This window comes from Tamandua tetradactyla, chromosome 12 (assembly GCF_023851605.1).
Source record: "Tamandua tetradactyla isolate mTamTet1 chromosome 12, mTamTet1.pri, whole genome shotgun sequence".
Lineage (NCBI taxonomy): Eukaryota > Metazoa > Chordata > Mammalia > Pilosa > Myrmecophagidae > Tamandua > Tamandua tetradactyla.
In genome coordinates this window covers 49,012,705-49,026,234 of record NC_135338.1, presented here as the reverse complement: position 1 = coordinate 49,026,234, position 13,530 = coordinate 49,012,705, and the positions used below count along the sequence as shown (strand labels likewise).

The following is a 13,530-nucleotide window of genomic DNA, read 5'->3' as shown; positions in this document are numbered from 1 at the left end:
CAGGACAGAAAGCCAGCAGGTGCTGCCATGTGCCTCTGCCAGCTACAGAGAAACCCTGAGCCTCATCAGTTCTTTCTTGAGTCAGGGTATCTTTCTCTGGATGCCTTGGTTTAGACATTTTTGTAGCCTTGGCACAGTAAGCTTACAGCTAAATAGATTATTTTTTAAAAAAACTGTTCTATTTCTGGTATATTGCATTCCAGTGCCTTTAACAAACTAAACAATATCTCTATCATTAAACTCAAAATTCTAAGTCACAAAATATTCTTATTCTTTCAAGATGTACTTGGTTACTATTTCTTCTTGTGTATTCTCCATATGGTAGAGCTGTTTTCGCAAGTATGGCAGTACTAAAGTATCCTGAGAATGTTATCCAGCTATGTTATGGTTGAAGAAACATAGAATGGATTAGATCTAACACACTGAATCTTAAATTGGAATATAAGGTGGTATTCCAAGACAAAGCCAAAGTACAAATATAGCTTATATCGCCTAAGAACATCATTTTTCCTTTTGATAAAACATATTAATTCCACTTTAAAAGCACTTGCACTTGGTGGGTGCAAGGGTAGTTCAGTGGTAGAATTCTTGCCTGCCATGCAGGAGACTCAGGTTCAATTACTGGGCCATGCAATTCCCTCAAACAAACAAACAAAACAAAAATTCAATAAATGGTGTTGCAATAACAGGATACTTGCAGAGAAAAAGAATGAAATGTGACCCAGCCATATAGCATGCAAATAAATAAATAAATAGAAGCAACACTAATATGGAGTCAAATGAAGACTTGCAAATATTTTTTAAATAGAAGATATTTATGTATATATACACATAGATATGAAACTTTGTCTTTTAATGGGCTGCATTATGTTATAAACACCACATTCCTCAGAGGCATTCATTCATTCTCATGGCTAGTTAGATTTCAGTGGAAAAGTTTGAAGAGCACTGCTAATATATGATACTGAAGGTGGAGTAAGATTCTCTTCAGAGTACAGGATAAAACTACCATTTTAGATTCAAGCAATATCTAGCCATTTGTGTTTCTGTGACAGTATTACCACCATTTGATATCAACTTTTAAAGAATAGAAATAATATTTTCCTATCAAATCACACATTTGTTTTAAAATTTTGGACCTATTATATTTTGTTCACCCCATTTCTTGGGAATGATTTCCAAAAATTGTTTCCTGTCTTTAAAAAAGTAATTCTTGGCATGGCTGAACGGAGCCTGGACCTCCGTGGCGCTGGGAGCTGCACTGCAATGTTGCAGTTTCTCCACGCTAGAACTTGGGCCTGGTTTCTGCTGGCGGGCTGCTGGGGCCTGAGCTCACTGGCAGAAAAGGCAGTGTGACCGGCAGAGAAGCATGGGGCCCACAGCAAGAGCAGGTCTGCTGGCTCCTATGCTGAGCAAGGGCGAGTTCTGGTGCCTGTTCACTGGTGCCCAGTGCAAACCAGGTAGAGTCCCTGTGGGGCTTCAAGCAGGAGGGCATGAGCCTGGCTGAACTGCACCCCAAAATCTTTGCCATGGCACCCAGGCTGAATATCCTCCACCAGGTGGCCATGTGGCAGAGAAACTTAAAAAGTATCAGCTATGCCAAAACCAAGACCAGAGCCGAGGTGTGGGGTGGGGGCTGAAAGCCCTGGTGGCAGAATGGCAGTGATCATGACCCACACAACAGCATCCCTTCTGGATCTGGCAAGGAGAAGGCATTACCCATGGTCCCCAGGGCCCCACCAGTTACTGCTTGTCCTAGTTTGCTTCCTGCCAGAATGTGATATACCAGAAATGTAATGGCTTTTAAAAAGGAGGAATTTATTAAGTTTCAAATTTACAATTCTAAGGCTGTGAAAATGTCCAAATTAAAGCAAGTCTGTAAAAAGTCCAAATTAAGGCATGAACAAAAGGTTACTGTTCTAGTTTGCTAGCTGCCAGAATGCAACATACCAGAAACAGAACGGCTTTTAAAAGGGGAATTTAATGAGTTGCTAATTTACAGTTCTAAGGCTGAGAAAATGTCCCAATTAAACAAGTCTATAGAAATGTCCAATCTAAGGCATCCAGGGAAAGATACCTTGGTTCAAGAAAGCTATTGAAGTTCAGTGTTTCTCTCTCATGTGTGAAGGCACATGGAGAACACTGTCAGGGCTTCTCTCAGCTGGAAGGGCATATGGCGAGCATGGCATCATCTGCTAGCTTTCTCTCCTGGCTTCTGGTTTCATAAAGTTCTCTGGGAGGCATTTTCCTTCTTCATCTCCAAAGGTTGCTGGCTCATGGACTCTCTGCTTTGTGGTGCTGCAGCATTCTCTGCTCTCTCTGAATCTCTCATTCTCCAAAATGTTTCCTCTTTTATAGGACTCCAGAAACTTATCAAGACCCATCCAAATGGGTGGAGACATGTTGGCACCTAATCCAGTTTAACAACCACTCTTGATTAAATCACATCTCCAGGGAGGTGATCTGATTACAGTTTCAAACATACAGTATTGAATAGGGGTTATTCTGTCTTTATGAAATGGGATTTTGATGAAAACATGGCTTTTCTAGGGTACATACATCCTTTCAAACCAGCACAGTTACCTTTACTCAAGAAAAGCCGATGAAGTTCAGGGTTCCTCTCTCAACTGGAAGGGCACATGGTGAATACAGTGATGTCTCCTAGCTTTCTCTCCAGCCTTCTGTTTCATGAAGCTCTCTGGGAGGCATTTTCCTTTTTCATTTCCAAAGGTCTCTGGCTGGTGTACTCTCTGCTTTGTGGCTGTGTAGCGTTCTGAAGCTTACTCCAAAATGCTTCCTTTTTTTAAAGGATTCCAGTAAACTAATCAAGACCCACCTGGAATGGGTAGAGTCACATCTTCCTATAATCCAAGATTAATATCGACAGTTGGGGAGCCACATCTCCGTGAAGATAATCTAATCAAAATATTCCAACCTACATTGCTGAGTAGACATTAAAAACATTGCTTTCACATGACTGGATCAGGATTGAAGCATGGCTTTTCTAGGGCATATAAATCTTTTCAAACCAACACACCACTCTATGCTGCCCATGAAGGTTTGTGTGCTGGGCCTCACGCTGACCATCAGGCTCACCCAGGATGATGTACACATTATGGACTACCTGAAGCTGCCAACCACAAACCCCCAGTATCTGACAGAGCTGACCTGCTACTGCCGCTGGGGCCTTCATGCCCCTTGTGGACTTGGCATACTAGGAAATGCCACAGAACATGGTGTCAGCCACCTCTGTGCCAAAGACCTTCTCCCTGATCCAGGCAGTTGTTATGCCCAGACATCAGATGCTCGTCCTGACGTTGCTTGCTGCCACCTTCCTGGAGGAGAAGCTGCTCTGGCACAGCTCCTGCTACAAACCTCTCTATGCCTTCCACCTGCCCTACAGCGATTTCCCCTGAGCCCACACTGTGCCACCCAGGACCCACCTGACTACCACCCTCCTCCCTATGATGTGAGGCCAAATGCCTGATGCTAGCAAAGAGGCCAGAGAGAGGCCAAGCAGACCTCACGGCCAGGACTGGGCATCTCAACAGCAGCTGAATGCACTCTTGCCCTGCTTTTTCTCTTTTGTGTTCATAAAAGAAATTTTACTTTTTAATCAAAGAGGAAAGACAGAGAACACTTGTTGCTGTTTTGCTTATTGTGACTGACTCCATTTGGCCAAGTGGGCTCCTTCCCTGGGGCCAGGCCCCACTAGGTACCTCCTCAAGGCACCTGTGGGCTCCTTTGAAGGCCACCTTGATGCTATTAGGAGAAATTACCCAGAATCAGCATACCTGGGTGAGACCCAGAGAGTGGGCACCAGCAGTTCCTAGGAACAAGACACCTAGCACATCTCAAGCAAAGTCATCCCAGAAAGAAGGATTCATGCTCTTTCCAGGGAGGAAGTACAGGCTGAGACCCACAAGTATACACCGTGTGCAAACCTGAACTCTCATCTAAACGATTTCCTTCCAAGTTCAGAGCCAGAAAGGCAGACCTGTCACATTAAGTGAGCTATCTACAGTACATTTTTAAAACACCCAAATTCTAGTTCTTGAGTCTGCTGCTGATCCTTGCTCCCATGTTAATTTTTTGGAATTGATTTAAAGTTGCCCATAACTTCCACATGCCCGTGTGGGACTGTCCCTTGCTGGGAACATCTCCAGGGCTTCTCTATGGGGTGTATGTGGAACTTTCAAGGCGTACTTTGAGAATCCTCAGTAGACCTCAATTTTGATTCATAAAGCACCAGATTTGTCTCAGTGAAAAAAAGAAAAAGGCAGTTAGAACTAAACAGTAGACAGAAAGGGGTGAGGAAACTGGACAGGAAATGGCGCATGAGCCATTACCGACTTCTCACTGGTGCCTCAGCAGCCCCTGGAGACACTAAGACCTACAGCAAGATCCAGCTCCTCTCTTCATAGCCTGCAGACTAGCTGGTTGGAACTTGGTGAAAAAATGCTATTGTCATCAGCATGAGACCCATCAGGGGGCCAATAAAAGAATGTTCCAGAACTTTACCCACCCCCTACTCTCCATTGCTGAAACTCCCAAGGCCAGATGAAGGATGTAAAAAGACCTCAGATTTGAGAGTGGGTGGTGGCGAGAGTAGCATAACATTGTGAACATAATTAGCACCCATGAAATATATACATGAAATTGGCTTTTTTTTTTAAGGGGAAATTTTAGGTTGCATTTATGTTACAACATTAACAATTTAAAAAAAAAGCACAAAACCGTACAACAAAGTGAACCCTAAGGTAATTATGGGCTATGGTTATAATAATATAGGTTCATCAGTTGTAACAGGTATCACTCGTACAAAATGTTAATAACAGGGAAAATGGGGTAGGGTGTTGTCTGGGAACTCTGTACTTTTCTGCGTGATTTTCCTGTAAATCTACAACTACCCTAATATATATATTAATATAATATATGTATATTATAAGCAATAAAGGCATTAAAATCTTTTTAAAAAGTAACTCTGTCCATTATTTTTTCATTTCAAAGATTTTTATGGCCTTTCCTCTGAAGAACACCATTGAAACATGCCCAAATATCTCCTATCTTAAATTTCCAACTTTGAACCTATCTAAGTCCCCTTTCTAGTTATATCACATTTTTATTCTTCCTTTCACAATAAAAATCTCAAAAACATTTCTAAATGTACTGTCTTTCTTTCCTTTCAATTAACTCATTAACTTTCTACCCTATTCCAATATCATTTTGCTTTCATCTTTACATAGGAAAATGCACACTGATGACACTCTGTGTCACCAAAGTCAGAGGACATTTTTCAGTTCATACCCAAGTTGGTTCTGTTTGTTCCTTCTTGAAATGCTCTCTTCCCTGGCTTTCAGATATTGACTCTCCTTCAGGTTTTAAAGGGGCTTACTTCTCTTGACCTGTTTTTCTTTATAGGCTAACTATCTTTTGCCCATCATTAAACTTTGGAGTCCCTCAAATCTCAGTCTTATGCTCTCTGCTCTTTTATTCTGTATTTTCTCCCTGGGTTGTCTCATTTTGCCTATGGCTTCCCTTACCATAGCCTGATAATCCCCACATGTCTCTGGCCCTGTTCTCTCCTCTATACTCCAACTGTGCATATCCAGTTGCTTACTTAATCACTTGAGTGTCTCAAAAGCATCTCCAATTCAGCATGTCCAAAACTAAACTACTCCAAACTGACCCTCTGCCCATGGGCCCTATCATAGTGAATGGCTCTACTATCCATCTTTGTCCCTCTTCTTGCATGAGCCAAAAAGCTAGGAGTTATCCTTAATACTTCTCTCTCCCTAACACACCATCTCTAATCTGTCACCATATCCTATTGATTTTGCCTACCTGATGAATTTTCCAGGATAATTTTAATTAAGGTTTGTGGATAAATTAGAATTATAATAGCTTTAATAAAGGAGGCATAAAAAGTAAAAGCTGTAAAATAATGTCTTAGATGTTTTCTTGAAAACCTTGCTCTATATAGATGGAAGGAAGGGAGGGAGGGAGGGAGGAAGGAAGGAAGGAAGGAAGAAAGGAAGGAGCGAGGGAAGGAAGGAAGGGAAGGAAGGAAGGAAGGAAGGAAGGAAAGGAATAGAAAATGCATGCATTTAATTGTAACTTAGAGCAAAGAATCACCAGAAAGGGGAGAGAGAGCTACACTAGTCGCTTAAGAGGACCTTGTAAGTTTCAGAGTCTAAGGCAAAAGTGATATTGACTAGGAAAGCTTTAAGAAGATACAGAAGCTTTAAATACCCTAGTCTTGGATCTATCTTGCCATTCCCTTTAAATTTGTAGATTATATGGCTAAAGGTAATAGCTAATTACTATAATTAATAGGCCAGCAGATGCATGGTGGCTCAAATACAATTGAGGAATTAATTGAAGATTAATTCCTACCAATGTAGCAGTCGGAAATCAATGAGTAGCTTTCCTATTCCAGGTAATTCAAAGACTGTGGCTCCTTTTATCTTGCTGTAGTTTCACATTTACACCACCACCCACAGTGGCCCAAAGACCTGCCATCATAGATAACTATATCTAGCCAGCAGAATGGAGCAAGAGTATGTAAAGAGGATATGACTTCTTCCTAAAAAGCTTGGTTTGAAAATAGTTCACATCATTTCCACTCATGAAACATTGATTGCAATCCAAACATGAGGCCAACCTAACTGCAAGAGAGGTCAGGAAATTGAGTCTAGTAGGAAAAAGGAATGATTTTTTTGGTGAATTTCTATAAGTATCTGTTACATATACTGTTTTTCCTTTGTTTTATTTTAGTCCCCCTTTTTACTTAAGGGCTTATTTTCATCTCTGTCTTTACCTGGTTATTATCAGAGTAAAGATCAACCTCTATGGCTGCATATCAGATCCACTGCAGATTGTCCTCAATTTACTTCCTTAACCCTGACAATCACTGCTCTTTCCAGTATTCTTGTATTCACACTACGTTAGCCACTGGTCTTCAAATGTACCCTGTACTTGCTTACCTGTGTACCTTGGCTCTTGCTGTGTCTTCTTCCTAGAAAACCTTCCCCCTCTTTTATACCTAGCCAACTCCTCAGGATTTTATGCATAAATCAGGTATCACCCTTCTGCCTTTAGTTTAGTCTTAAATGTTCTGTCTGTATTCCTACAGAACTTCACACATTCCTTTCAGCATTCGCCGTGTTTCACGGTAATTTCTTTGTGTCTGTCTCCCACAGAAGGTGAGTTCATGTATGTAGCTCAGTGCCTAACGCAAAGGAAATTCTCAGTAAGTGCTATTGAAAAAAATCTTAGTTTGGTAGCTCTAAATTGTCCTTTTGGAAATTTTAGAAATTTGGAAACACACATTTAAACTTGTGTTTTGAAATTATCTACTTGGAGTATATTGATGGGTGATATAAAATTTATTTGGAAAAAAGTTCCTGATACTAATTGGATATAGGAATTTTCATCGTCTCCTATCTCCATTTCCTTTCTTCCTCCCTCTCTCCTACTTCTCTTCTTTCTTCTCAGCCCATACTCTACCCCCAACTGACTCCACAACTTTGGAAACTCAGTGGCATTGTTCATTTTTATGGCAGTTATCGATACCTATATTATTTTGGAAACTCAGTTATAAAACATCATTGAAAAAGTGTTTAACTTCACTGGTTGACATGGTCCCTAATTGTGAGAAATTTGTATTCTATTAAAAAAGTCAAAGAAATTAAAATTAAAATAACTAGTGGTAGCTATATAAAGATATATATTCAGATGTATTACTGATATGATACGTCAGTTCTTTTTCTTCTGAATGCAATTTTGCATATTTGGCTCATAAAAATTTATTTGAAAATTATAGTATTTATAATTAAACATTTTTTCATAAACACAGAATTTATAAGAAGCTTCCTTTATCATAATATTCTGTGACTTTATTTTCTTTGTTATTTGACTCTAGAAATTTAGTTTGAAGCCCTAAATTACTTAAAAATGAAGTAGTTTAGAAACTGAAATTCAGCATTTTTCCTACTTACAGTATATGTTGTCCTCATATGTCTCTGTTCAGCAAAATGATTGTTCCTGAATTAATACTCCTTGTCTCATTTATATTTATTTTATGGTTTATAAGCACGGTTTATATAATCTCATCATTTTAGATGCATTTGACAACTGAATTCTCTACTGCTGCCTTTTTTTTTTTTTTCTTATGGCCTCATTTTTTTGTCTTACAGAGACATGACAGAAGTTGTTCATATTAAAGATAGGAAGGAGGCAATTCATGAATTAAAATATTCACCAGATGGCGCTTACCTTGCTGTTGGATGCAATGATAGCTCAGTTGATATTTATGGAGTTGCTCAGCGCTATAAAAAAGTTGGAGAATGTATTGGATCACTTAGTTTCATTACTCATCTGGACTGGTCCTCAGACAGTAGATATGTACAGACAAATGATGGAAATGGGAAAAGACATTTTTATAGGATGCCAGGTAAATTTTTAAAATAAGTTATAAAAAGTTTTTAGATTTTTAATGTCTATAAAATATTTTAGAATTTCATTAGAAGCAGAATCTGTTACATTTGATTGTAGGAAAATAAAAAAAGATAGGAGCTGATATGGGCATTGTGGTCTTTTCTATAATACTGTCTTATTATTTTGACATCTTTTTTATTTTTTATTAAAACTCCTTTGCCTGGAAGATCTAAAGAGACCCACATTATGTTGCATTACATACCATATAAATAATATATATAAAGTCCCATTGTATATTAAGAAAGTCAAAATGTCACTTTTGTAAATAGAGTAACTGAATACAGTTACTACATATGTGAGACCATAAATTATTTGTCTTTTTTGTGGTTGACTCATATCCTTTGCTAAATATTAATAAGACATTGCTAACAGACTAAATTTGAAAAACAGAGTTTGTGTCAAATATAAAAAAGAATAATAAAAACAGAATCATTAACAAATTCTCTATCAGTGCAGTACTTTGTTTAGTATGATGCTTAGTGAATTAGTCTCTGTCTTCCAAGAACTTATTTAATAAAACTTCATATTCCAATAAATTTTTCATTAACATATCTGTATCGGTAATGAAGATTGACTGAGTCCTTGAGTCCACTTACCTTTTGTAAATGTATTACTCCCTGTTCTTCCTTCCTTCTTGGTCTTTTTTTTTTTCCAGTTCTCTTTTTTTCTTTCAAATACGTATCTTATGTTTTTTTTTTAATGCCCTATTTGTCACTTTCTCATATTTTGCTTCTTCTTATAAATTACTCTTATTATGGCTAACCAAATCATGATTTTAATAGGATTCTGGTTTTTTTGTTTTGCTTTGTTTTTCCTTTTTTTTTTCATTGTGGTAAAATAAAGTTTACCATTTTAACCATTTTCAAGTGTACAATTAAGTGGCATTACGTACATTTGCAATGATGTTTAATTATATGTTTAACCATATCACCACAATATACAGAACTTTTTCATCTTCCTAAACAGAAACTTCATATCCATTAAGCAATAACATCCCATTCCCCCAGCCCTGGTAAACACTATTCTGCTTTCTGTCTCTATGAATTTGCCTATTCTAGATACCTCATATAAGTGAAATCACAACATTTGTCATTTTGGGTCTGGCTTATTTCACTTAGCATAATGTTTTCAGGGTTCATCCAAGTTGTAGCATGTGTCATTACTTCATTAATTTTTATTGTCAAATAATATTCCATTGTATGTACAGACCACATTGTGTTTATCCATTCATCTATTGATAGACACTTGAATTGTCTCCAACTTTTGGCTGTTGCAGATAATGGTGCTGTGAAGATTGGTGTATAAATATCTAAGTCCCTCTTTTCAGTTCTTTGAGCTATATACCTAGGAATGGATCCACAATAGCTGCACTATTTTATTCCCACTGGCAATGCATGAGGGTGTCAATTTCTTCATATCTTCTTCAATGCTTGTTATTTTCCATTTTTTTATAATAGCCATCCTAGTGGGTATGAAGTTGTATCTTATAATGGTTGTAATTTGCTTTTCCTTAATGAATAATGATGTTGAGCATCCTTTCATGTATGTCTATTCAAGTCCTTTTCCCATTTTTAAATTGGGTTTTAATTATGGTTGTTGTTGAGTTGTAAAAGTTCTTTATATGTTCTGGATATGAATCCTTTATTAGCTATATGATTCATGAATACTTTATCCCATTCTTTGGGATGTCTTTTTATTCTCTTTATCGTGTCCTTTGATGCACAAAAGTTTTTAATTTTTGGTGACGTTTTGTAGGATTCAGCTTTATTCTCCATGTGGGTAAACCTGCTAAACCACATCATATTCAAATCTATGTATGTTTCTGAACCAATATAATTTTGGTATTTTTTTAATTCCTTGCATTTAATTCTCTTTTCTCCTTACCCAGACTTACCTACATATTCATGTATTCTCCTCTGTGGTGTGAGAATACCTAAATTTTTGGAGTTTATCATATTATCAGCACAGGTTAGTCTTGAGTAAAAATCACATGGAAAAAAGCTACTAAATTTTGATTCTGATTTATTTTTAGGTGGAAAAGAAGTGTCAAGTAAAGAAGAAATAAAAGGTGTTCATTGGGCTTCATGGACATGTGTTTCAGGCCTTGAAGTAAATGGAATTTGGCCCAAATATTCAAATATCAATGATATAAATTCAGTAGATGGAAATTGTATTGGCCAAGTTTTAGTTACAGCTGATGACTATGGAATTGTAAAATTATTCCGATATCCTTGTTTAAGAAAAGGTATCTTGTCTTTCAAATTATTTTTAAGTAACCTCTGTCTTATAAAGGACTTTTAAGTCCTTGCAGAAAATTAGTCTTGAGAAAAACCAGAGGATTTCATATTTTAAAAAATACATATAGTGATTGTTTAGTGGAGTTCCATGAAAATTAGCTAAAGTAGCTTTTATTTTTCTTATTAAAAATTATTTTCATATAGTGCATTCTATTTTTACTCATGAAGTTTTATTAAAATTTTTTTAGATTAATATACTATTTTGAATGGAATAAAGCTCTTTCTTTTTAGAGAGACATTTGAGACATTTTTCTCTCCATTTCCAGAATCACTTCATATAGTCAGCTATACAATGATAGTTATAATTTTCTTATGGCTTAGTATCTTTAATCATTTAACTTGTTAAACATTTATCTTTTAGGAGACATTTTTCTCATTTTTTTTTAATCAAGAATTATGAGGAAGTAATCAATTGTACAAGTTCAGGTCATAGTTTGGAACTTATTAGTATCTTTTTATTGTTTTGATGTGTTCTTGCTTAACATAATTACCTTGATACTTGTTTCTTTTCTATTATCAGTGGGGTGCAAGAAAAATTAGGGATCTTAGCTATTTTCTACATATTTTTACACATCACTTCTTCCTTGAAACTTAGCTAAAATGATATTAATCATTTTGCTCATAGACCTAGGGATGATTAAATGAAATGCTATAGGATTCATACATTCATTTCATACCTTGTCCCATAAAGTATGCTTTCATAATTAATGCTAAGTATTTAATAAAGCCTAGCTAAATCTCTAGCAACTAAAGTGTGCTATATGTGGAGCCCACCACAGGATCAGGAAATGAAAGTCACCAGACAGAACAAATTTTAATGTGACTCAGGGTGATTGATAAAGGGTGGTTAGAAAGTGTGAGATTCAGTAAGATTAATCATGATGATACTAACCTTGAACTTGATTCCTACTCACTGTTTCATATCCTGACTTCAGTACCAAAACAAAAGTACTTTAATTTAGTTTTCTTAGTTTAGTGAGTGGGGTTTATTGACTGTTTTTCTTTTTCAGTAGAGGAGACAATATTATTATACAATAATTTTATTTCATTTATAAAATGGATAGTAGTCCACTGAATTGCTGTGTAAATATTTAAAGTCTAAGAAAAATTAGTCTTGTCCAAGAGATAGTCACTGCTTCAAGAGTATAAGTATAAATTGTTTTTCATTTTTGTTTCTGCTTTGTGGTAAGAACAATTTTTATTTAGATATAAATAGATAAATATAGATAAAAATTTATCTATATTTTTTATATAGATAATTGGGAGAGCAGAAGAGATACGATACCACAACTGTATATTAAAGGATTAGTGGAAGTATTTTAAGATTCCTTGTTTATTGGATTCACATGTTTGCATACTTTAAAGTTAGCACTATTCCTAGAAATTTCTTCTTCTTTTAGATTAATTATTGAATTGTACATTCTTTCATACATTATTAATTTGTCCACTTGGACAACTTAGAAAAAGATTATATCTGATGTATTAATATATTTTAGATATCCACTTAGGTAATATCCAGTAGATGACTTCTAAGAAATGTACAAAATGTGAAAAGATCTTAAATGATATAAGTAGCTTATATTGTAGAATCATTGTAACTGTTAGCTTAGAGAGAATGATATTGTACATCTCTTCCACATTTACCCATTCCTATCCCAGCACAAATCATTCCTCCCCCTTTTTTGGATTTTGTTTTGTTTTTGTTCATTACTATCCCCTTTCTCTCTAATTTTTCCTGCTCTTAGCCATAAACTTTCTCAAATAATCATGTGTTGCTCAGGCAGACACACAAAGGCTGTGGTGGGGGACATAGAGTAGGGGAGGGTGGAGAGGTGAGGGGAAGGTTGCTTTGGTCTAATACCTTCACTGTTAATAATTGCCAAGACCCTCTTCATACTTCCAAAAATACATATCTGGGAAAAAATATTTCTTTAGACTTCCAGAAGAAAATTTGTGGGAAAAACAAATATCAAACAACAAAGCAGGTTTATAGTAGGGACTTTTATTTTATCATTCGGGACTGTATTTCTAAGATTCATCCATATTTGTTTCAGGTAGCTCTAGTGCATTTGTTTTTCACTGCTGAAAAATATTGTGTTGTAAATAAATATATGCTAAAAGGTATTTATTTATACTCCTGTCAACTGATATTGCTATTATGTCCAAGAATTTCTCCTAGTAGAGAAATTTCTGGGTCGTAGAGAATGATAATGTTGAAATTTATAAGAAAATACTTAATAGTATTCCAAAGTGGTTATACCATTTGACAAACTCCAGTGATCCACATCTCCTTCAACAGGGTAATCGCTTTGCCACGCTTTAATTTTTACAAATTTAGTCAGTGTAAATGGTGCACATTTTCATCTTAATTTACCTTTCTCTGATCATTTATCATGTTGACCATCATTTCAAATGTTTTTTGATCATCCATATTTCTCCTTCTGCCAAACATGGGTTCGTGGTTTTTTCTTTTGAGTTATTTCTTTATTGATTTGTGGAAATTATTTTATACATCTAGATATAAATGCTTTTTAATTTTTATGGAATGCAGATATCTTTCATCAGTTAGTGGTTTGTCTTTTTACTTTTTAAATGATGTCTTTTGTTGACAGATGGTTAAATTTCAGTTTAGTAGAATCTATTCATCTCTTTTTTATATGAGTAATGCTGTTTTGTATATTAAGAAATTCTTTTTACACGAGGGCTAGAAAGATATTGTCATATATTTTATATT

General features: G+C 36.0%; 1 protein-coding gene and 1 pseudogene across 12 annotated transcripts in view; both read left to right on the top strand.

The window, feature by feature from the left end:
- EML5 (EMAP like 5) overlaps positions 1–13,530 on the top strand; it is a 232,388-nt gene that overhangs the window by 79,710 nt on the left and 139,148 nt on the right. For all 12 annotated transcript variants that reach the window (XR_013160408.1, XR_013160410.1, XR_013160409.1 and 9 more), the window contains exons 9-10: positions 8,199–8,455; positions 10,532–10,744. Coding sequence is in view for 9 of the 12 variants with exons in the window: in XM_077123267.1 (XP_076979382.1) it covers positions 8,199–8,455; positions 10,532–10,744 (470 nt within the window). In the remaining 3 variants the exon portion in view is untranslated. The remainder of the gene's footprint in view (positions 1–8,198; positions 8,456–10,531; positions 10,745–13,530) is intronic.
- Positions 342–3,465, top strand: LOC143652667 (large ribosomal subunit protein uL4m pseudogene; annotated as a pseudogene).